Source organism: Trachurus trachurus, assembly GCF_905171665.1.
Source record: "Trachurus trachurus genome assembly, chromosome: 4".
NCBI classification, from domain to species: Eukaryota; Metazoa; Chordata; class Actinopteri; order Carangiformes; family Carangidae; genus Trachurus; species Trachurus trachurus.
In genome coordinates, this window is record NC_139898.1 from 5,649,643 (window position 1) to 5,675,489 (window position 25,847).

The 25,847-nt window shown below is 41.9% G+C and overlaps 1 protein-coding gene across 1 annotated transcript; it reads left to right on the forward strand.

Moving 5' to 3' along the window:
• Positions 1–7,539: 7,539 nt before the first annotated feature.
• LOC310984710 (desmoglein-2.1-like) lies at positions 7,540–25,615 on the forward strand (the record flags this gene model as incomplete). Its single annotated transcript, XM_083970024.1, has 13 exons — positions 7,540–7,557; positions 8,380–8,538; positions 8,712–8,853; positions 10,240–10,397; positions 14,738–14,872; positions 15,054–15,239; positions 16,091–16,410; positions 16,533–16,675; positions 17,613–17,834; positions 18,400–18,642; positions 19,185–19,315; positions 19,501–19,785; positions 24,356–25,615. The coding sequence occupies 13 exons, from the start codon at positions 7,540–7,542 to the stop codon at positions 25,613–25,615; spliced, it is 3,402 nt and encodes a 1,133-aa protein (XP_083826150.1).
• Positions 25,616–25,847: the final 232 nt, after the last annotated feature.

Sequence of the window (25,847 nt, forward strand, 5' to 3'; positions counted from 1 at the left end):
TCGGCGGTTCAAAAAATAGCTTTCACCGACAATTAAAGGTAATGAACCTACTGCTATGACTATAGGGATCATGGCAATGGGCCAATTTGCTAAAATGTCAACTATCCCTTTAAGTACTAAACGTCTGATTGACTGTACCTATAGGGTATCTGTCTCTCTCATTCTATGTCTGTCACGCTTTCTCTTTCCCCCTCTACCTCTCTCTCTCTCTCTTTCTTTCTGTTTGCAGCACTACCCCTCTCTCATAAGCCATAAGCCTCCTCCTGTCTCCATCAGCTCACAGTCAGTCAGTAACTCTCTTCAGGAGTCTACTTGTTCTCCTGATACAGGTAGTGACCTTTACTCCAGGTATGGTTTGGGTTTCATGGCCCATGTTCCTGATGCTGTTGATCATGGTGAGTACTTCAGTTTTTATAGTTAATTTTTCTAAAGCTCAGAACTGTCATGTCATGTCATGCTGCTAGTATTAACATTAAGATCAAAATCACTAAAACAATAGAATTGTAGATTAGTGCTGAAACCAGCTTTAAGCAGACTCTGGGTAAAAGGAGTGATCTGAGCTTTAGTGGGACTGGATTCTACCATATAGAGCAGAATATTATCATCAACAAGTATCATGGAAATCCAATCTCAATGTCCAGCCAATTTCAATGGAGTTCAGTGGCTGAACTAAACGGAACAAGTTAACACAGCAGTCACATTACCTGAGTTCTTATCATTTATGAAAGAAGCTACCTTATTTTTTCTCACTGCTCTGTTGTTCAATTAGTCATTCCTTAGTGATTTTTTAAAAATCTCCCAGGCAGTGCCTTGAAGATTTTTCTCAGATGGAGAGAGACAGCACCTTGTCATTAGTGTTGGCTCAGTCTATTCATTGTACTCTGCAATCTTTCAATCATGAGTCATACTGAGTTCTTCTCTTTTGATAAAAACCTGTCACACCATTCTCTCCCTCTCCTCATACTCCAATTATCCGGACAAGCCCATGTATTACAGAAAAGGGCAATTTCCCAGGTGCGGTAGTGTGTGGGTGTAGCTGCTTCTCCTCTGAAGACAGCAGCTACATACTTGACAGGTGAAGGCTTTTACAAGCATGCCTGCATGGTACCTTAACTACAGCTTGTACATTTATTGCTTTTACAAGCATGCCTGCATGGTACCTTAACCGCAGCTTGTACATTTATTGTGTTGGTGTGATTACAACTTTCTGTCAGTCTAACTGGCATCCGAAAACTAAAGCATGAGTTTTATCAACTTCTGATTTATTCCTCTACAGGTTGAGTTGAGTTGAGTTGAGTTGAGTTGAGATTACTTTATTTATCCCATAGGGCAATTCTGTTTCTACAACTGACCGCCACACCATAATCACATACACAAGCATACATACAATTGAGGAGGAAGTGCAAGGACAGTGCAAATTTGCAAGTTTGAGATCAAGTAAGATAAAATACAAAAATGTAATAAATACATGAAAGGGCAATATACGTAAAAAACACATTGTCAACAACAGTACTAAAAACTACAGCTTCAAGCCAGCTGAGCATTCAACAAACTAATGGCCGAGGGCACAAAAGACCTTGAATAGCGATTGGTCTTCCTAAGAGGCTGCATGTAGCGTCGCTCTGACGGCATCAAGATGAACTCACAGGCCAGAACATGATTCTGATTATTAATGATGCATGCTGCCATTTGTGAGACCCGTCTTTCCCAAAGGGAGTTCAAGTCAGTAAGTTGGGTGCCAGTAATTTTCGAGCAGACTTTCACAATGTTATTTAAACAGTTCCTGTCCTTCACTGCCAGACTGTTAAACCAGCAGATGAAAGAGAAAGTAAGGAGGCTCTCAATGTATGAAGAGTACACAGTACATAAAATAGAATTCGAGACCCCGAAGGAACTGATTCTCCTCAATAAATGAATCCTCTGTTGAGCTCTTTTGACCACTGAATTGGTGTTGATGTCCAATTTAAGCTGGGAGTCAAACAGAGTACCCAGATATTTGTATGAATCAACAATTTCTACATCCTCCCCATGGATCATGCTTACAGTGGTGTTTGCCTTGTGTTTCCTGAAATCAATAACTAATTCCTTAGTTTTTGAAACATTAAGGTCAAGGAAGCTGTCGTCACACCACTTAACAAAATCAGGAAGAGCACTACCGTGATCTGACTCTGTGCCTTGAAGAAGTGACAACAGAGCCGTATCATCGGAAAATTTAACAAGGAAGCTGTCAGCTTTAAGGCACCTACAGCTATCAGTATATAGAATAAAAAGTAATGGGGAAAGGACACATCCTTGTGGTGAGCCAGTGTTAGAGATCAGAGTTTTGGACAGGACCCCGTTGACTAAAACCCGCTGTGTCCTGTTAGTTAAAAAATTTAAAAGCAAGGTTAAAAGATGATCAGGCAAATTAAAATAAGACGCTAGTCTCTCGATTAAAATATGTGGTAGCATCTTATTAAAAGCCGAAGAAAAGTCGGCAAATAGAAGCCTGACATGGGATTTAGGTTTCTCCAGGTGTTTGTATATGTTATCAAGAATAAAAAGCTTAGCATCGTCCACTCCCTTATTTCTTTGGTAGGCAAACTGAAAAGGATCAAGTCTGTCTACCACAAGAGAAAGAACCTCATTTTTCAAAATGTTCTCAAAATTTTTCACCACGAGAGAAGTAAGGGCCACAGGTCTGAATGCTTGTAATTCCCGGGGGTTTTTAACTTTGGGAATGGGAATAATTGTGGAACATTTCCAAATTGAAGGGAGAGTGCATGTGTCAACACACTTCTGAAAAAGATGAGTAAAAACACCACTAAGTTGCTCTGCGCAGTGGTGCAGTGTGCGACCGCAAATATTGTCAGGACCTGGAGCTTTACTCTTTTTGGTTTTCTTAAATAGAACCATGACTTCATCTTGAGATATCATTATATCATTTTGAGGTATCAGGGAGTTCCTTAACCTGGAAAGATCGGGAGTTAGGTCAGACCTTTCAAAACGTGAAAAGAAAGCATTGTAAGTATCAGGCAGACTGTCATTATCAATTCCATTTATTCTTATAGACTGCTTGCTCTCATTACAGTGATTAATTGCTGCCATGGATTTGATGCCCTGCCAGGCTGACCTAAGATCACCGTTTACATATTGGTTCTCTATTTTATTCCTGTATTTCCTTTTGGCCTTGGCTATTTCAGTCCTTACATCTCTGGATGCAGCCTTTCTGTCCTGAGGGTCACCTGAAAAGAAGATATTTTTCTTCCTATTAATTGTTGTTTTTAAGTCTTTGGTTACCCAGGGTTTGTTATTTGGAAAAACAACAACAGTTTTCCTTGGAATATGTGTGTCCTCACAAAAAGTGACATAGGATGAAACTGTATCAATGAGTTCATCAATGTTGTCACCACATCCATCAGTAAAGCATTGCCAGTCAGTACATTCAAAACAAGCTTGGAGGGAGGAGATGCTGTCCTCTGACCACATTTTCACAGTCTTAGTCACTCTCTCCAGACGTCTGATGCATGGCTCAAAAACTGGAATTAAGAAAATACTGTTATGGTAAGAGGCCCCCAACCCAGGCATGAGAATGGATTTATAGCCATTCTTAACATTCCCATAACACAGGTCAAGTGTGGTGTTCTTCTGAGTGGTTGGACAGGTCACGTATTGTTCATATGACCTCAAGGGCCTATCTAGACGGACATGATTTAAATCCCCTAAAAAGAATTTGGGAGCCTCACTGCAGATGGAATCCAGCTTGTGTGACAGGTCCGAAATCACCTGGATGGCTGCAGTGGCATTGGCACAGGGATGAATATAGATCAGTGTGAAGAACAGTTGAGGGAACTCACGTGGGAGATAGAAGGGGCGTAGAGAAATAGAGAGTAACTCGATGTCGGGGGTGCATATTCTCTCCCGCACATGTATCGTTTTACAGAACCTCTCATTAACATAAAAGCAGACGCCCCCTCCGCGGCTCTTCCCGGTCACGTCCTTGGAGCGGTCCAGTCTGATGGGACAGCCGAAGCCGGTGAGCGCCAGCTCACTGTCCAGGTCGCTCTCGTTCAGCCACGTCTCCGTGACCCCAAGCAGGCAACATTCCCTCATTTCCCGTCTGTATTTTACCAGACTTTCCAACTCATCAATATTCCGCCTCAGGGACTGTGCATTCGATAAGAAGATAGAGGGTAGGGGGGGCAACCGACGTCTGTCATCCAGGCAGAGCTTTTTTACTCTGCGCTTAATTCCACCTCTTCTCCCTCTTTTCCTCCGCTGTGGCCGCACTGGCTGGTGCGTACGAGGGGCAAAAATCTCCGGCGGGATGGTAGTCGGGATCTCACCCTTCCCTGCAGCTCGGAGTGACAGGAGAAGCTCCCTGTTGATAGCAATCCGGCTACCATGCTGGACAGCGAGTTTCCCCCCGTGACAGACGCTACAGACAAGCGTCAAAATAGAAGCGAGTGCAAAAAGATGCACTAATGATCCCATAATCCACATCTTGATCCCGCACTTGAATCCTCTCACGCACAAACACTGAAGCACACTATAACAACACTTAAAACATAGTAAAACAAACAAAAATCTGCGGTGCAGCTGTAGTGGGTCGCACGCCACGGAGCGCCCCGGAAGTAAAAAAAACATGTAAGGTTGCTGTTGGGTTCAGTTTTTCTCAGTTGTTTCGGCTCATCTTTCAAAGCAGTCCCAAAACAATGCATTGTTTAATGGAATCAGAAATTGTTAACAACAGCTAAATTGTGAAAAGTGTGAAAAGAAGTGAATTGTAAACTTTGTAAAAGGCTTTACATCTGCTCCATCTACTCCAGGTAACTTCTTTACATGGTTTGACTGCAGGACCACTGTCTCACAGCAGTTCTGAGAATATGGCAGGGAAAAGTGCTGATATAAGGTTGAAAATCATTCCACTTGCCCTGAAAGAACAATTGTTTTGATGGGTAAAAAATAATTTAGGGGAAAAAAACTTTTTCATTTGTCTTTCAGGGCATCAATAGGGTTAAGATGAGCAGTAAGAAAAAGTGGAAAGGAGAGAAACTGTGGTGAAATGAAACCAGAGGTGATGAAATGAATGGTAGATCAGAGCAAACATGTAAAGCAACTGATGGATAATAGTGTGACTACCAGACAAGCCTTTGCATTTCTTTTAGTCCTGGATACTTGGCATATGGCTCCTTCAGAGTTGGTGGAGCTGGAGCGGGACAGGAGACAGGATTGATCTGACGTCAGATGTGACGGGACAATCTATATAAATATAAATTCACGTGTTGATTCCATTAGTTGCGTTAAATGGTGATAGGTGTAATTATTTATTACATTTAAATGTGCCTGGAACTGTGAGAACCTGCCTGTGAGGTCTTGGTGATGTGTGCGCACTGCGCACCGGTCAGCCAATCTACCACTGTGCTAGCTGAGTCTGTGACACCTCCCCCTGCTGCGCTAGCCTCGTAAACGATTCATTTCATTTCTCGGGAGAGTCTGGCCTCATTCCCCCTGTAAGCATTTGGGCTGGGCGGGAGTAGTAGCGTTGACAGTCAACCCCATTCAGCCAATCAGCAAGTTGGTGTAGTGACGGGGCTTTGCACCAGTCGGTCCCTGATTGGCCAACGTGCTGTGTCAATCACAGCGGCGACTCTGATTGGCTTGGCCTTCTGAGGGTTTCAGGCCAAACGCTTACAGCGGGGATGAGGCCAGACTCTCCCTCAGAAATGAAATGAATTGCATTTCCGGGAGCGGCTGGTTTACGAGGCTACTGCTGCGCCGCCACACCCATCAAACTGCCAAACTGACCGTGCGCCATGCTGCGCTGGTCGAAACTTGCACTGCCCCACCCTGCGCCGCACCATGAAACTAGGGCCCAGTGACTGTAAAATGCTTTGCCCCCGGAAGCAAATGTAATATTCACCCCTTTGCTCACATCAACTGGAGGTAAACGGGAACATTTGCCACTGTTATTTGCGTATGTGTGACTGCAGCCTCAGCCAATACATTCAGCTCAGGCAGACAATTATCCTTAACCTGCCAGTGCCTGTATTCATGTACAGTATGTGTGTCACTTCAGCCTGTACTGTCAGACACGATGTGGAAGCGCCAGTAGTGTTTTTGAAATTACGTAGAATTCCTCAGGGGTAATCAGAAGTTGTGTACTTGACATCGCTTGAAGTAACAGAGCTTTTTACTTTGTTACCCTGAATTTATTGATATTGCTTGGTTGTAGAGTAATTAAATCTGTTTTATTGCAGCTCCAGGCTGTTGCTGTGGTGAGGGCAACCACTGCAGATAAGCTGGTAAGGAAAAAAAGAGAATGGCTTCCCCCACCCACGAATTTGACGGAGAATAAAGACTACACTCAAAAGGAATTTATTAGCAAGGTGAGTCACTGCACTGCAACTCTCTTTGAAACTAGCTTCTTACTCTACAGGGGCGCATGACGTCTGTCCGACTACCCATTTCTCCGACCATACATTTCTTTATTTTTGCGTCCATTAGTCCGACCTCCCACTTCTCCGACTTAAGTAGCCCTAACCCTTAACCTTACCCTAAACCTAACCTTAACACTGTAGAATGGGTAGTCGGAGAAATGAGCCGTTGGACCTTTGGGCAGTCGGACTGACGTATGCTCCCCACTCTACAGCAGTGCGAATCAACATTTTTTGAGTTTTCAGATTTTATTGTTATGAACAATACACGCATATAGCAAAAGCTTTAAAAGAAAGAAACATGTGTAGGTTATGTATATGTATTGATGATCTAAAGTGCCACCTCTGGAGCCAGTTTCGTTCTGGACAGGTCACTAAGTGCCATTGAAAGTATGCACTCCATGACTGTAGGGGGAGCTCCGTGGAGAAATAAAGTGACCAAGACAGCGAAAAAGCAGTTAGACTTACATAGCTTCCCTTTAAAGCCCCAGTATGTAACTTATTTGGCTTTTTATTAGCAAAAATCAAATATTGCTTTCATAAATACGTATTTCACTGAAGTCGAATCACCCCCGCATACAAATGGAAGCTTTCTCGTACCTTAGAATGAGTTGTTACAAGTCGTTACAAATATACGGGGAGGCGCACCGAACCGAGGCTGCCATGTTGCATCGCCATTTTTTACGTTGAGTGGCAGCGTGACCGTAGGTAACCATAGAAACTCAGGCTTGTTTATCCTGTTACTTGCAGCGTCTGTTGTCTGTCTGACGTCTGCCCGATTTCACGTGAATGCAACATCAAGAATACGTTCAGATATGCAACCGCACCGCTAGATGGGGGTAATTCCTACATACTATACCTTTAAGGGGCAGATGAACATTTATTGCACTGATGGTTGAGAGTTTGTTTTGTGCATCTGTCCTTTAAGGCCCTTTCACACCGGAGACGTATTTTTCGTGCGAATAATTCGCGCGTCAATATTTTTTTTCGAACCCCGGTTTTCATCACGAGTCCTTTCACACCGACCGCGAATGTTTCGCGGCGAAAATGCGGCACAATTTTTTTTCGGAGCGAGGTCGATTTTTCTGAGCTTTCGCCCGGCGAATAAACGCATCAACCAATCATGTGGCGTGAAAAGGAGGTAGGCCACGTCACACCCACCACGTCAGAACACACGCAGCTGTTTCCCATAACAGACGGTGGCCGCACAGTCTCTCACAGGAAAAATAAGTTGTTGTTTCACCATCTTTGCTCTCATCTCTGCCAGTCAGCCCCTCCACCTGCCATCTCTCTGGGCACGTACACACACACAGACACACGCACACACACACACGCGGGCGCATGGACACGTGCTTGGCCGCTAATGTAAACAATAAATAACCTGTGTCTCGGAGGAGAGAGGAAGAGGAGGAGGAGGAGGAGGAGAAGAGAGGAGGAGGAGGGAGGAAGAGGAGAGAGGAGGAGAGGAAGAGGGGGGGTAAGTGGAAAGAGGAGAAATAGCAATAGAGTGTGTCCATACTGTCAGGACAGTGATCAGATATTGATCAGTGATCAGACAGTGAGCTGCTGCTGTGTTGAGTGAAGTTGGTAACAAGACAACAGTGGCATAACGTAGCAGCGAATACATGAGGGATAATTAACAGATTAGAAATGACGTGGAGGCGAAGAACCACCCGTCGCAAAGCGAAACTTTGGAATTTAATTGTCGCATCGTCGCATATTCGCGTCGCCGCCGGTGTGAATGGTTTTGATGCGAAATATTTGGCTGCGAATATTTTGCAATTTCGTGTCGTTTATTCGTTACGTCCGCGGTGTGAAAGGGCCTTTACAGATAGTTTTCAAACATTACAGCTTCTAGTTCTAATTTTTCCTGATACGAACATGTTTTGTTGTTTGTGTCTGATGTGTTGAAATTACACTGTGAAATCAATCACTGTTCAGCTGACTCTTCTTTCTGTTTCAGATTCATTCAGATTTTGATAATGGCAATGGGAATATTCGCTACTCCCTGGAAGGCATTGGTGCGAACCGGGATCCACTCAATCTGTTTTTTGTCGACCCTTATAGTGGATTTGTTCGTGTGACAGGCGTACTTGATAGGGAAGTCATTCATACGTACAATGTGAGTGATCTATGTCAGCTTCTATTTTGCTCTACTTTATCATTTTGATATCACGTTTCCTGACATGATATTCAGCATTACTGCTTTTTATATTTGATATTGACATATCTGACAAACATTTGCTACAAATTGAACTCGCTGGCTGTTTGTGAGTCTTTCTTCTGTTGTTTCAGCTGTCTGGTGTTGCTATGTACAATAATGGCCGGCTGGCAGAAGAAAAAATTGTCATACGGTTCAAGGTTATAGATGAGAATGACAACCCTCCAGTGTTTGGAGACATCCCGCAGGGAGAGGTGGATGAGCTCAGTGCTATAGGTTAGTGTTTCTGTCAATCCTTATATCCTCAGCGTTTCATAGGTGCCCTAGAGTTGTTTGCATTCAGCCTTACTTGCCAAAAAGCACTATCTACAGTGCTTTTGTTTTCTTCTTTCTTTTGTTCTTTATTTTCTTCCTCAGAAAGCATTTACAAAGATGATTTTGACAGCATTTGAAACTGACTGTCCTCCCCTCCCCTGCTCGTTGTTGGTGCATTACTGTGTTTCATGGCACGTCACTGCCACCTGTTGATCATTGGAATACTGTGCAACCACGAGTAGACATTCTTGTGTACTGATATACATGCATATAAACATCACAAACAAAAACATGGATTGACTCACCCATTAAAAAAACTCTTCAATGTCAGGTAATGTGACTGTATTAGGTGCCCTGTGGATCATTTATGGAGCAATGTTATAATAAGTGGGTTGTGTTTCTTTATATTGTTCATGAATTGTAAGCATATACACACACACAAAATAGAAGCATGATTTGCTGCTATGGTTTTCACAGTATTCTGGTGATTAACAGTTGGTGTTGTTTTGTTTTTGTGCTTGAATTTCTTTAGATCACGACATGATATGTTGCTTTTGAAGATCTTTGAGCTATACTTTACTTTGTCAGACAGGTTCTATTTAAGTGATTCCTTGATTCAACAGGTTTGGCAGTGATCTGGCCTATAGCTTTCCAAAAAAAAAAAAAAAGGTGGTTTATCCCAGTTAGTTCATGATTTAACAAGGGAGGTTTTTATTTATTTATTCTAATATAAAAATGTGTTCAATGATCTTGTGACAAATATGCAAAGAAGAAAGGGGGGCAAATAATTTTTCACAGTATACTTTAGTTTTATCACATGTCTTTGTGATTTACTGGCAGTGTCATGGTCCATAGAAAAATGAAAGCGTGCTGTATCTGGCCCTAATGAAATAATCATATTTCAGTCAGAAACACACAGACTAAGCCTAACCCTACCAAATGGTTCCAAAATTAGATTAGGTGAAAACTGTTTGCTCTTTGGAGTATAAATGATACAAAGTATAAACATGAAACATGAAACATGGATATAACACATGGTGAAGTAAGAGAGTTTGTCTGTACAGTATCCCCACACGAATATGACTTGATGTGACTAGCTGTGAATGAGCCAATGATTATGAAGTACAGTAGACGATACTATCAGCCGGCCTTAGTGAATCTGCCTAACATGGCTAATACGGTTTGCAATGAGCAAATACAAGCAGCCTATTCAGAAAAGCTTTGCAGATGAAATGTCACAGCATTCATTGGGCACCAAAGATATACATCATGTGACAAACAATAAATGTGAACAACTATTGAGTACAACTTAACTATAACTTACTACTTTCAATTCTGTTTTCACAGGAACCTCAGTAATAAAAGTCTTTGCAACTGATGCTGATGAACCAGGGAATCAGAACTCCCAGATTGCCTACAGCATCATAGATCAGGATCCACTCGCTGACATGTTCTACATTGACGCTGATGGGACCATCAGGGTCAAAAACCTTTTCGACAGAGAGGTACAATATAAACTACAGCAACAGTGTTGTTTTCATTTTCGGCTAACAGTAACAGTAACAGTAACAGAAGACTTTATTAATCCCCGCAGGGCAATTCAGTTTCTACAATCCACCATACACATACAGTCAGTCACACACAGCCTAACACACATGTCAGAGGTAGCATGATGGAACATAGGAATGTACAAATGTAACTCATATCTAAAAGTATAAATAAAACTCGTAACACACGAGGCAATGACGGTCAAGTGCAATCTTAGGAGAATAAAAAAGTAACAATGTTAAGAATAAGAATAAGAGGTAAAAAAATATATGTATATGTATTTCTATGAAGATAATATAAATATATATATGTATACATACATATAAATAAGAAGGATTCACATAGTCAACTCAGCATTTAACAGCACGACTGCTGAGGGAACAAATGACCTGCCATATCTATTGGTCTTTCTGGGAGGCAGCGCATAGCGCCGGCCTGACGGCATAAGTGCAAATTCATTTTTGAGAACATGATCATGATTCATAATGCTTTTGGCTCTTTGTAAGACACGTTTCTCCCAAAGAGAGTTCAAGTCACACAACCTAATGCCAATAATGTTAGAACACACTTTTACAATACTGTTCAAACATTTCCTATCTTTTACCGTTAGATTGTTGAACCAGCAAATGAAGGAAAAGGTGAGGAGGCTCTCGATAAATGATAAATATGCAGTGTGAAGAATAACTTTAGAGACTCCGAAGGAGTTAATCCTGCGCAACAAATAGATTCTCTGCTGGGCACGTTTGACCACCGTCTCAGTGTTGATGTCGAACCTCAGCTGAGAGTCAAACATCGTGCCCAGATATTTGTAAGAATTTACAACTTCTACATCCTCACTGTGAATCCTGCTTGCTTTGACAATTGGCCTGTTTCTCCTGAAGTCAATGATACGTTCCTTTGTCTTAGAGACATTTAAATCCAGGAAACTATCATTGCACCACTTGGCAAACTCAGTGAGTACATGACCATGGTCAAACTCTGCATCTCGCAGAAGAGACAGTACAGCGGTGTCATCTGAAAATTTTACCAGAAAACTGTCCTCTTTTGTGGACCTGCAGCTGTCCATGTATAAGATAAAAAGCAAAGGAGAGAGGACACAGCCTTGTGGAGACCCTGTACTGGACACCATGATATTAGATAAATTACTATTTACTAAAACCTGCTGTGTCCTGTTAGTTAAAAAATTTAAGAACAAAGTTAAAAGCTGATCCGGCAAGTTAAAATAGGCAGCCAGCCTCTCAATTAAAATGTATGGCTGCATCTTGTTAAAAGCTGATGAAAAGTCTGCAAATAGCAGTCTAGCATGAGTTTTGGGTTTCTCCAAGTGTTTAAAAATTTTGTCTAAGATAAATATTTTGGCATCGTCCACACCTTTGTTTGTTTGATATGCGAACTGAAGTGGGTCAAGTTTGCCCTCAACCAGAGTGAGGATTTTCTCTAGGTTTTTTGCCACCAGAGAGGTAAGCGCCACAGGTCTAAAGTCCTTTAATTCTCTGGGTTTGCTGACCTTAGGAATGGGAATTATAAAATAAGATTTCCAAATTGAAGGGAGCATACAGCTATCAATGCACAACTGGAAAAGGAGGGTGAAGATACCACTGAGTTGTTCGGCACAGTGGTGGAGTGTACGACCACAGATAGAATCAGGACCAGAGGCCTTTCTCTTTTTTGTTTTTTTAAATAAAACCTTGACTTGTTCATTGCATATCAAAATGTCGCTCCTAGGAGTCAAGGTGTTCTTTAACCTAGAGACTTCACTGTTAAGATCAGACCTTTCAAAACGAAGGAAGAATGTGTTAAAAGCATCAGGTAAACAGTCATCTTTAACACCATCAACACTGATTAACTGACTGGACTCTACTGGTTGATTGCAGCCATAGATTTGATCCCGTTCCAGGCTGACCTAAGATCCCCATTTGTATATTGTTTTTCAATTCTTTCCCTGTACTTACTTTTGGCTTTGCCTATTTCAGCTCTAACTTCTCTGGATGCTGCTTTGATCTCATAGGGATCCCCCAGGAAGAAGGCCTTTTTTTTCTTATTAATAACGGACTTGAGGTCTTTTGTTACCCATGGCTTATTATTTGGGAAAACAACAACATTTTTCACTGGGATAACAGAGTCCACACAAAAAGTAACATAAGATGAGACCGTGTCAGCAAGTTCATCTAGGTTGTCACCACATCCATCTAAAAAACATTGCCAATCTGTGCACTCCAGACAAGCTTGAAGGGAAGAGATATTGTCATCAGTCCATAATTTAACTGTTTTTATCTTTCTCTCCTGGCGTCTGATGCATGGAACATAGGTTGGCACAAGGAGGATGCTATTGTGATATGAGGCCCCCAAACCAGGCATGAGGATAGACTTATAACCTTCCTTAACGTTGCCATAGCACAAATCAAGTGTAGTGAACTTTTGTGTGGTTGGACAAGTCACATATTGTTCATATGTCAGCAGGACTTTATCCCAACGGACGTGGTTCATGTCCCCCAAATAAAATTTGGGAGCGTCACTGCAAATTGTGTCCAGTCTGTGAGATAGCTCCATAATCACTTGTGTAGCTGCAGTGGCGTTTGCTCGGGGATGACAGTACAGCAGAGTGAAAAAAGGTTGGGGGAACTCCCTCGGTAAATAGAAGGGACGTAGAGAGATGGTAAGTAATTCAACGTCGGGGTGCAAATTCTCTCCCGCACATGAATAGATTTGCAATACCTCTGATTTACGTAGAAGCAAACACCTCCACCCCGACACTTCCCCGTCACATCACGGGAGCGGTCCAGTCTGATGGGAACGCCGAATCCTGTCAGCGCCATCTCGTTATCCAGGTCGTTCTCGTTGAGCCACGTCTCGGTGATCCCAAGTAGGCAGCATTCTTTAATCTCCCGTCTCGATATTGCCAGGGCCTCCAGTTCATCTATGTTGCGCCTCAAAGACTGCGCGTTGGATAGGAAGACTGAGGGTAGGGGGGGTAATCGGCGTCGGTCATCCAGGCAGAGCTTTTTAACTCTGCGCTTGATACCTCCTCTCCTGCCTCTTTTCCTCCGCGGTGGCCGCCGGGGGGGATTCCGGACAAAGTGGAGGGGCACAAAAAACTCCGCTGGCAGATCAGTCGGTCTTTCGCCCCCAGATGAGAAGCGCAGAGACAAGAGAAGTTCTCTGCTCAAGACGACTCGGTCGCCATGCTGCTGAATGGGATTTGCCCCTTGACACGCGCTGCAAACCAGCGTGAGGGCGAAAAGGAATACAATGAGTTGCATAGTCCATCCCAGGTTCCACATCTTTTACCACCAGCGTTGAAAAAACTCATGCACACTGCACTCAGAGACGCTTGATACATGTAACATACATAAAAACAAACAAACAAACAAAACGGTACGAGCGGGCTGTAGTGGGTCGCACACAAAGGAGCGCCCCGGGGTCCAGGCATAGGCATTTGTATCAGCCAATATCCTCCTCATTGACTGCCATCGGCTGTCGGAAAATACTGATGGCAAAGGCTGATGTTTATCTGTTATGTGGCATATTGTGCTGATTCAAAGGAGAAGACAGTTTTTTTGTTCTCCTTTTTTTTTGGGGGGGGGGCATAGCAAAACGAGGCCTGACATCTACAGAAATCCGTATGCATATCAGACAAAAGTGGGGGCAGAATAGGATTTTCTGCAACACGTTTGAGGAGATTTTAAGCTAAAAATGGCAGAAGCTTGAGTCCGCAACTTACATCTGAGGTGACAAAAGTTATAATCTAAGTGTGTGCTATATCTCCCCTTTTCCCTTCTTCTACTCTGTATCTGTGAGTGTGCATCTGAAGACTTATTCCCCAAAGAGGTCTGTTGTCCTAGCCCAGGGCAGGAGGGGGCCCCTCATTAAATTAAATTATGGAATACTCTTTCAAAATACCGGTAGGCGTATTCGTGTTTTGTTATATGAAATAGAACATGAAAATCAAACTGTTTTTACATTTTAGTTAATTGTTCTTTGATACTCAAAAAGAAGAATGCTTTGTGTTTCAATTTTATTTGTGTATTTATCATAATAAAAACATTATTCAAAAAAAACAAACAAACTTAAAATGTATGTTTTCACAAATCCTGCCCCAAGTCCCTTTAAGTAAGCGAAAATCGTTTTTTTGTGAGTAATGAAGATTTTTTGGTTTGCTTTATGCAAAAGAGGAAGAAACAACAGAGAAAAACATCAGTACCAGCCTTGGCTATCGGCAAAATTGTTATTTACAACATCAGTATGGGTATTGGCCCAGACTTTCACAAAGTTATTTATGGCTATTTTATTATTTCAGACAGCAGATAAGTACACTCTTACAGTGAAAGGTCAAGACCTCAACGGGAAGCCAGAGGGACTCACTGCAACCACCACTGTTACCATTAATGTCCGAGACGTAAATGACAACCTTCCCACTCTGGAAAAAGATGAGGTAGCTTTCTTTCTTTCACTTGTCAATGTCAACATATTATTCTGTATATTGGTGCAAAAAGAAATGGTTTCCGGATAGGCTTAAGGAATATATTGCAAATGTGGATGTCAGAGATGATGATACTCAAATCCTGCTGAAATGTAGCCTGATACATTGATTTCATCATGTGTTTTACTTGCAGTATGAGGGCAGTATTGAGGAGAATACTGAAGGTGTGGAGGTGATGAGACTCAAAGCAGAGGACCTGGACCTGGAGGGGACAGAAAACTGGGAAGCTGTGTTTGATATTGTGAAAGGCAACGAGGCCGGGTACTTCAGCATCAAAACCGACCCAGACACCAACGAGGGTATCTTAATGCTCGACAAGGTACTGAAATGAAATCCTCGAAAGGAGATGGTGTATACATGACTAGAAAAATGAAGTATGATGGTATTATTGTTAATTATTTGCAAATTTGTATCTCAATCTGTGTGTGTGTAACCAGATTTGTACATGTGTGCTGGCATTTGTGTGTGTGTACATGAATCTGCAAAATATGTATTCAGAATCTATGTGTGCGTAACCAGATTTGTAAATGTGTAAAAAAAAAAAGAAAAAAAAAAGACTTATATATTTCTTTAGATTTGCAAGTGAAGACAAATCTGCAAATGCGCCCTGAGCTCAGGCTCACCAGCTGTAGTTGTGCGGTTACAAAGCTGACCATGAGATCTTGATTGTTTGCTGCAAGTTCAAGTTCAAGTTTGAGCAGTAACTTAGTATTTAGAAATACAGAAAATAAATATAAAAAAAACTGGTGAGCGAAGCCAAATCTGCTATTAGATTGCAGGTGAGACACAGATATACAAATATACAGATACACTATAGCTATAGATATAGACATAAGAGAAAATACCAGTGTTAACAGACCAACAGACTAGCCATCTGCACCATGAATCTATGCAGACCTGCATGTCCATAACATTAAGGTGGTGATTCTGGGGGGCTAGTGATGCTCAGCAATCTGGCAAAGACAACACATATCATTCATTATGAATAGTTAAAAACCTGCCAATTGTTTTTTTTTTTTAATGTTCAGAACAAGTGAAAATTACACATCAAAGCAACATTACCTAAACATTACGGCTGGAACCAAAAATGTGTTTAGTGGTCTTGATTGCCAAATGCTGGTAACATTGTTATAATGTGTTCTCTTTGTGATTGTGTGTTCGATTTCACAGACTGTAAATTACGAGGATGTCAAAGATCTTGACCTGGGAATTGCTGTGAGAAACAAGGCTGAACCATTTGGATCTGGGGCACCTGGCTCCGGAGGTACAGGGGGAGCTCCCGGTGGGGGAGGTGCATCTGGAGGTGTGACTACATATAATACCTATTCAATCAAAATCAAGGTGACGGACCAGCCTGAGGGTGCACATTTTGACCCCAAAGTCAAGGCCATTCCCATCTCTGAGGGAGACACTTCAGTCAACATTAATGACGTTATTGCCCGCTACCCTGCAATAGATGGAGACACTGGGGAGCCAGCTGAGAATGTCAAGTCAGTAAACACAGACACACATGAATTTTTGTACAGTTAAAACTATAGTATCAGGTTGATTTTCCACATCCAATAACGATAACTGACCTGTCTGTACCTGTAACTGTACCTTTGTTCTGTAGATATGTCAAGGGCTCAGACCCAGGCAACTGGCTAACTATCGACCCAAAGACAGCTGACATCAGACTGAACAAGATGCCTGACAGAGAATCTCCTCACCTGGTCAATGGGACATACTTTGCTCAAGTGCTCTGCATTTTAGAAGGTATAATTTTCCAGCACACTACACAAATTAAAAGTTTGGACACACCTTTTACATTCCATATGTTATTTCATTCTGATGTCTAAAATTCTACAACTTTTAGAAATATATACAGTAGGTAAGTAGAAGTGTCCAGACCTTGGACTTCTGAAGAGGCAAGGCAGAATGGACTGCCTCCTGGGAATCATAACAATACTGAATAGGAAGTGGAACATGCAAGTTAACACAAACTCGTGACCAGTTAAGTCCCAGGTACTTGCATACCTGCACAGTCTGCATTTTGACAAGAGAACTCTAACTCCTATCAATACAGCAAAAATCTGCATCCTCAGAGACATCACAAGCAAGAAAACCTGATGTCAAGTGGCAGGAAGAGTGAAATGTTTGCTTCTGAACTAGTGTCTAAGGGTGCTTTCACACCTGCAGTGTTAGTGCGCTCTAAATTTAGCTCGCACTAAATTTGGTCCAGTTTGGGTCAGTGTGAAAGCACCATCGCACTCTAATGCGCACCAAAACTAGTGCGGCCTGAGGAGGTGGTCTTGGTTCCGCTCCAGCTGAACTCTAGTGCGCACTAGTTGATGTGTGAAGAACCAAACTAGAAAAGTAGATCGGAACTATCATTTGCCAAGAGTTATACATACAAACAATTTAGAAATAAATGACCGGCTCTTGAGTCTCCATCATGAAAGTTTTATCAATCAGCGCTTCCAGATTTCAACCGGTATGGAGACATGACGCTCTCCAAGTTTGGTTCCGAGTGACAAAAAGCAGGTGTGAAAGCAACTGCACTAACTGAAAAAATGAAACAATGTAGGCTATCATTTTAACATTTGGTGCGCACTAGGGTGCGCACTAAACATGTGTGAAAACACCCTAAGAAAGGGGTGGTATATAAAGCAGATGCTGAATGATCTGTTCTTTTTGTGCTTTGCCAACCTAGACATGCCTGGTAAGACAGCCACTGGCACTGTAGCCATCCAGGTGGAGGATGTTAATGATCACTGCCCCACCCTGACCAGTAATGTCCAGACTATTTGCACCACGGCTGATGCTGTTGTTGTGAATGCCAAAGATGAGGATGACTTCCCCAACGGACCTCCCTTTGACTTTGCAATTGTCCCAGAGGGCACCGAAGGAAAGTGGCAAGTGGAGCATCTTAATGGTGAGAAGAGAATACTGTTGCAATCTGTAGAGACAAACATTAAAGAAGGATTGCCGTTTTTTTTTTTTTACAATCTGGACCTTATTTCTAGCATAAAATACGATCATTTACTCACCCAGATAACTTTGGTGTCATTACAAGTTCCGACGAAATTATATCCAGCCGAGAGCCGCGTATATCCATATAATGTGAGTCTACAGGGCAGCGGAATGCGGCCTCTAAATAACACATTATCTGCCTCGTTCATTCACCAATATTTTGTTATGATACGCTAGTACTATTCCCCTCTGAGTCTGGGGTTAGCTGTTATCAACACCCGGGGTCTGTAGGTTGACCTACTAACCTCTGACCTGGATGATGTCATCTCCGAGCTACTCCGAACGACTTGTAATGACACCAAAGTTACCTGGGTGAGTAAATGATCGTATTTTATGCTAGAAATAAGGTCCAGATTGTAAGAAACTGCAATTCCCCTTTAAGTATTCCACAGTTTGAGATCATAAGCTTGTAAACCCTTTGTAAACTTTAGCACAAAGCATATTGATTATATGCATTTCTCCAATAGACACTGCAGCTATCCTCAGGGCCCAGGAGACCTTGTGGCCTGGTTCCTATGAAGTGGAATTCTTAGTGAAGGATGAGCAGGGACAGGCCTGTCCAGAACCTCAGAAAGTGAAAGTCCAAGTTTGTACCTGTGAGGATGGAGTGGTGTGTGCAAGACAAGGTACCGCCGCTCAGCTTAGCAAAGGAGCAGAATTCGGGCCTGCAGGCATTGGACTACTCTTCCTGGGTCTGCTGCTGTTAGCACGTAAGCATGGCCACATCCTCAAATGACTTTGTGGCATCAAGTTGATAGTGAGCCACAGAGGTTCAGCAGCACTTGACTTTACAGTTTGTTCTTGTAGGAATTCATCACTAATAAACTTTAAATGCTTCAGATACAAGGAACCAGTAGTTCCAGTGGAAAAGTAAAATTGACATCATTCAAGAATCCACAATCTTAGTTGAGTCAAAATATGTAACATTAACATGTAGTACCTTACTTGAAGCTTTGATTAATAGACACTTACAAGTGAGGGAAAACACTACAAGTTTCAGTACTGTGTCACAAGTAATTTACACCTGAATGGCTACAGAAACATCTGGTACTATTACAGTAATAATGAGCTACATTGTTTGTCTGTTTGACAGTACAGTTTGACAGTACAGTACAGTAATCTTATCATGTTGTGCCAGGCAAACTGAAACAGCAACTAGTTTTTTAAGGATCCAAAGTACAGTACCACTGCATTCGCCACACCAACATGCACACAATCAATTCAGACTAAAATGTTGCTGCTGTTTTCACAGTCATTCCACTGTTGCTGCTCTTCTGCCAATGTGGAGCAGCTGCCGGTCTGCTAGGGGGCTTTACTGAGATGCCTTTTGACACCAAATCACACCTCATTAACTATCACACTGAAGGCCAGGGAGAGAACACAGTAAGTCCACTGTATTTACCTTTATCTTGCCATTATCTGTATATGGAAAACCCAGAAGTGTGTGACGACTGTATTAGAAGTTGTCGTTTGGGGGGGGGGGCTGCCTCAGTAATAATGACAAGAATATTCAGATATAAATCTCTCTCTATAAATCTCTCTAATACTTGGTCTTTGGCCAATTACAGGAGGTGCCACTGCTGAACATGCCAACACAGATGGGTGGAGATTTGATGAAAGTGGATACCGGAATGGGTACCAAAGCTGCACTACCAATGGATCAGTCAGTCAATATCATGGATGGGTTAAATGCGGCCAATTTTGCAGTTGGCAACAGAGATTGGGCAGGGATGAACCAGAACAGAAGGATTAGCTTCTATTCTGAGTTTGAAAGCAGAGAATCAGCAGGAGGTGGAGGAATTTATGATGATATGGCTCTGCCACACCACTTCCTGGTGCAGTACTACGGTCAGGTGAGAAAAGAAAATCCTTTTTTGGTAACCCTTTAATTTCCAGGCCGTTAATTACGTCATAATATCAAGAAATTACCCAGAAATAATGATTAATTGCGTAGTAATGTCAAGAAATAGCCTAGAAATAACGGTCAATTTCATAGTAATGTTGAGAAATATAACCAGGAAATAACTTTTAATTGTGTAGAAATAGCCCAGTAATAATGATCAATTGTGTAGTAATGTTGAGAAATATAGCCCAGAAATAACAATTAATTGCATGGTAATGTCAAGAAATATAGCAAAGAAATGACACCTTTAGTAATATAGACAAGTTGTAGTAGTAGAATTGCAGTGAATTACTGCTAAGTATTGGGTAATTACAGAGTAAATAGCCTGTTGTTTCCATGATATAGCAAGTACTTTCAGTGTGATTAACCTGATGTAATTGTAATTTCCACAGTCTTACCTTAAGGTTAGCTGCAATATCTGTTTCCCAAAAGCAAATGGTAGATCTGGCAACTGCTGGAAATGTCACCATAGTTAACCCATAATTACCTTTCTGCTGCCTGCAAAGTGTAGTGGACTTTGTTCCTTAGAAACGTATGGGTAGTTTCAGCATAACTAACATGGTTATGAGAACTTCCACTGTAATAGTCTTGCCCAGTGGAAATGTCACCGTAGTTAACCCATAATTACCTTTCCACTGCCTGTAAAGTGTAGTGAGCTTTGTTCCTTAGAAACGTATGGGTAGTTTCAACATAACTAACACGGTAATAAGATCTTACACTAATAGTCTTTCCCAGTAACCCATTTGGATCAAATGTATAAATATTTTCCAACAAAGATAAGCTACGTACCATGAAATGTCACAACATGAACTCTTTTTAGGAACATAGAAGCCATTTCCAAATAATGGAGGAGATAATTACCTTCACATTTTATATTAAGTGTACAATATTCCTGCTATAACCTATCCACCTTTTTCTGAACTTCATAGAAGAAAGGCAAAGTAGATTAAAGTACATGAATGGGATGTTGTCCTGTTAAATCTCAAAACTCATATTCACATGTTCCCATGAAGAAAATACATTGAAGCTGTTTTCAGTTGTTTTTAATAATTTTTAAAGCGTATTGGAACATTCCCAGTAGAGTTATTCCCTTTCTGATACAGTATTGGAAATGCCTCCGATACCACCAAAAATGTTGGCATCGGTATCAGCAGTAGGCTACTGGAGTCCAGCTGTAGCCGGGACGGTCTGCAGGCCCCGACTACTGCGTTGTGTTCTGTGAACAATAACACGGGACGCAGGGCTGGGTTCACACTCAGGTTTATTCCTGTATGATGGCAACATAAAACAAAAAGGATGTGAATTAAATGGTCATCTTCTCCATAAAAGTCCTCTCTCAGTCAGGAACAGCACAGACTGACAAATGCAGCACTATTTCTCCCAAAAAACTATCACATTTCTTCACATGGTAAAACACACAAGTAAACATCTCTAACATAACAATGGAGGCTGAGCAACCACACACATACCTGTATGATGGCCACATAAAACTAAATGGATGTGAATGAAATGGTCATCTTCTCCATAAAAGTCCTACCACACAAAAAATAAAATACATTTAGCATGACGGCTAGTACATGGAGGACGCATTGACACATGCACACCACACACACACACGCAGGCACACACACGCACGCACACTCACGCACACACACAGGAAGAAATCGCGGCAAAATAACTGTCTCTCTCTTGCTCAAAACAGCTCTTAAAACACACTACACGACAGAAAACACCATTCCAAACAGTTTTAGATTAACATTTGTTCATTAAATTGGCAATAAAACTCAACAAATGTAACTTTTCGGTCCCGGAGCCTCAACAACATACCTCTCTCAGTCAGGAACAGCGCAGACTGACGAGAGAGAAAGGGAGCGACGTGCGTCATATCCGCAGACTTTCAAAATAAAAGATCGGTTTTGTAAAAATGAAAGAAATACAAAAATAAAACCACAAAAATTTAATTATATTAACAATAATCCATATTTAAAGTAAAAAAGAACTTAAAACACATCATCAGATGGATTTTGGTGAAATTAATAACAATAAAATGTGTCGTTTCCTTTGTTACAGGCACCGATCCGATACCACGTGTGTTTATCTGTGGGTTATAAATACAACATGCAGCTAGAATAGAATAATAATTATTAAAATAATAATTAAAATGATGTTGTGGGCCACAGATAAACAGAAAAAGGAAACTACTACACATTTTGGTGTTTATTTTATTGTTATTAATTTCACCAAAATCCATCAGATGATGTGTTTTGGTTTCTTTTTACTTCAAATATGGATTATTGTTATTGTTAATACTGTATCATTCAAATTTTTGTGGTTTTATTTTTGTATTTCTTTCATCTTTACAAACCCGATCTTTTATTCTGAAAGTCTGCGGATATGACGCACGTCGCTCCCTTCTCTCTCGTCAGTCTGCTGTTCTTGAGTGAAAGTCGAGAGGTATGTTGTTGAGGCTCCGGGACCTAAAAGTTATATCTGTTGAGTTTTATTGTCAATTTAATGAACAAATGTTAATCTAAAACTGTTTGGAATGGTGTTTTCTGTCGTGTAGTGTGTTTTAAGAGCTGTTTTGAGCAAGAGAGAGACAGTTATTTTGCCGCGATTTCTTCCTGTGAGTGTGCGTGCGTGTGTGTGCCTGCGTGTGTGGTGTGCATGTGTCAATGCGTCCTCCATGTACTAGCCGTCATGCTAAATGTATTTTATTTTTTGTGTGGTAGGACTTTTATGGAGAAGATGACCATTTCATTCACATCCATTTAGTTTGGGTAACCCTAACCCTAACCCACTATTACAGTGGAAGTTCTCATAACCATGTTAGTTATGCTGAAACTACCCATACGTTTCTAAGGAACAAAGTCCACTACACTTTGCAGGCAGCAGAAAGGTAATTATGGGTTAACTATGGTGACATTTCCAGCAGTTGCCAGATCTACCATTTGCTTTTGGGAAACAGATATTGCAGCTAACCATAAGGTAAGACTGTGGAAATTACAATTACATCAGGTTAATCACACTGAAAGTACTTGCTATATCATGGAAACAACAGGCTATTTACTCTGTAATTACCCAATACTTAGCAGTAATTCACTGCAATTCTACTACTACAACTTGTCTATATTACTAGAGTGTCATTTCTTTGCTATATTTCTTGACATTACCATGCAATTAATTGTTATTTCTGGGCTATATTTCTCAACATTACTACACAATTGATCATTATTACTGGGCTATTTCTACACAATTAAAAGTTATTTCCTGGTTATATTTCTCAACATTACTATGAAATTGACCGTTATTTCTAGGCTATTTCTTGACATTACTACGCAATTAATCATTATTTCTGGGTAATTTCTTGATATTATGACGTAATTAACGGCCTGGAAATTAAAGGGTTACCCCTTTTTTCAAGGGGTAAGTAACTGTGGATGTCCCAGGTCAGAGAGGAGCAAACATTTCAGTATGAGCTGCTCTCTGCCATGATGATGTGTCATCATTGGTCTTGTTGGACCCATAGAGTACAGAGAGGTCAGAGGTCAAGAAACACAATATTTGTTTCTGTGGGGTATAAGTAATGTGGTATTTGACCACTCTGCTGCAGTCACTGACTGGTTTGCTGATGTTGATCAAAACATGTGGAAACATGTGAAACACACAAGGATTCACCTCTAGCCAACTAGCTCCATGAGTTAGGAGATGGTTCTTGGTATTAGAGTTGAGAGTTCAAGTCTCAGCTAAGACAGAATGTTTTATGTAATGCTGATGTTCTTGTTATTTTCCTATTTTGTCTCTTTGTTGAATTGCCTAAATTTGTCCAAAATTGCCTGGCACCCGACCACTGCTGAAGCAGCTTTCATTCTTTACTTATTTACATTACTGTAAAATCATTTTGGGGGGGGGGGGGGGGGGGGGGGGGGGGGGGGGGGGGACTGTAAATCACCATGCACAACACATTTACTGTAATTACGTATGTAAAGCGAAATGCTGTGTTGCTGATTCATTCTAGTTACAATATATAATACAATAATTGAGTGCACTCAATGAAATGCTAAAATGTTTTTCGATGATAAAATACTGATTTATCTGAAAAAAACCTTCAAACCTAAAAGCTAAAATATATTTGATGTAGCCTAATACTAACTGTTGCTAGTATTTTATAGTTCAGTGTGCTAACAATGACAGTGTTTGTTTCCAGAGTGAGACTTTCTGCCAGTGTTGTGGATGAATAAGCTTATTTTGAGACATGGATGAAGTGTTCTGTTGGTGAGGCACCGTTTTGGGGATGAGATGAACAGTTTAGCTGAGATGCATAATGGAAATGCAGACTGTGTTAACAGTTTTGGAAGCGTGACTTCAGTTTCGACCAATGCTTGTTAGCAATTGAAAAAAAACTGTAATAGAACTATGTCTAATTATGATATGTTTGTAATGAAATGAGAGAGGTTGGTATAGTAGTGTAAAAGGGGAAGCTAATGTAAGATAATGATGTATTTATGTCTTTTCAACAGAAGGCCACTAGTGGGGATGAGAACTCTGGAGTGAAGGATGGTCTGTTGGTCTATGACTATGAGGGCCAGGGCTCTCCTGCTGGCTCAGTGGGCTGCTGCAGCCTCCTGGAGTCGGACAATGACCTGCAGTTCCTCAATGACCTCGGACCAAAGTTTAAGACGCTGGCTGAAGTGTGTGGAGGCAAGAAGATCCAGACTGAAGTCAAACCGGTGCGCTCTCCTCCACCCAGTACCACGATCAGCACTCTGACCTCTGGGTCTAGTTTGATAACTGCCCCACGGCTGTCCCCTCCACCCAGGGTGCAACCAACCATCTCCACAACAGAGGAGACGGTGGATAGGAGGACATCTAAGCATTCTCAGATAGTAAAGGAAAGTATGTCTACAGTGAATGGGGCAATGGCAAGTCAAGGCCAGATGCTCCTGCTACAGCAACAGCAGCCTATGTACTACACCACAGCCCCTGTGCTTCAAGCAGTGCACTATGTAGTCCAGCCACAGGTTCAGAACACCATGCTGCTGGCTGAAGCCCCAGCCACCAACCTGCAGGGCATGGTACTGGTGAATGGTACCCACACTGGACCCACTCCTGGCATGGTGGTTCAGGGTCAGACTGTAATGTCTAGTGGACCATCCCAAGGCACCAGCATGGTACTGGTGAATGGTACCCACACTGGACCCGCTCCTGGCATGGTGGTTCAGGGTCAGACTGTAATGTCTAGTGGACCATCCCAAGGCACCAGCATGGTACTGATGAATGGTACCCACACTGGACCCGCTCCTGGCATGGTGGTTCAGGGTCAGACTGTAATGTCTAGTGGACCATCCCAAGGCACCAGCATGGTGCTGGTGGAGTCAAGCGGGATCCAGGGAGATGGTGCCAACCTGTTCCACACTGGAAACCTCTCCCCAACCCAGCCCATGATGGTTGTGGAGAGCAATGTCCCTGCAGGGACCATGAAAGTGCTGAAAGGAAGTCAGACCTGCTTTGTGCAGGGAGGTACCCTACAGCCAGGAGGGCTTTCAGGATCTCAGAGAGTCCTGATGGTTGGAGGGCCAGTAAGCAATGGAGGGCAGTTGGTGCAGGAGCCCCAGAGTCTGTCCAGGATGAGTGATCTCTCAGGCTCTCAGGGAGTCCTCTATAGAAATGGGAGCACACACACTGACATGTGGGGCAGTGTGGTGGGTTCCTCTGCTACCACTGTGAGCACAACCCCAACCTTCCACAAGGTGGTGCAAGAGACCAAAGAAATGTACTGAAGTATGCTGGTCTAACATCTGGCATAGCAGTCTCTAAGTGACACTCTGAGGATATATACTCCTGTAGCCACACAGGAGTTTGATGAGCAACGTACCTGAATGTTCATTATTACGACCTTGGCTTTGAAAAACCTACTCATCATTCAAATTTGTTTATAATCAGTTTTCTGAAAACATTTTTTTTGTAATCCAGACTACGGAGCTAAACATCAGTCATGAATTACAGTCTGAT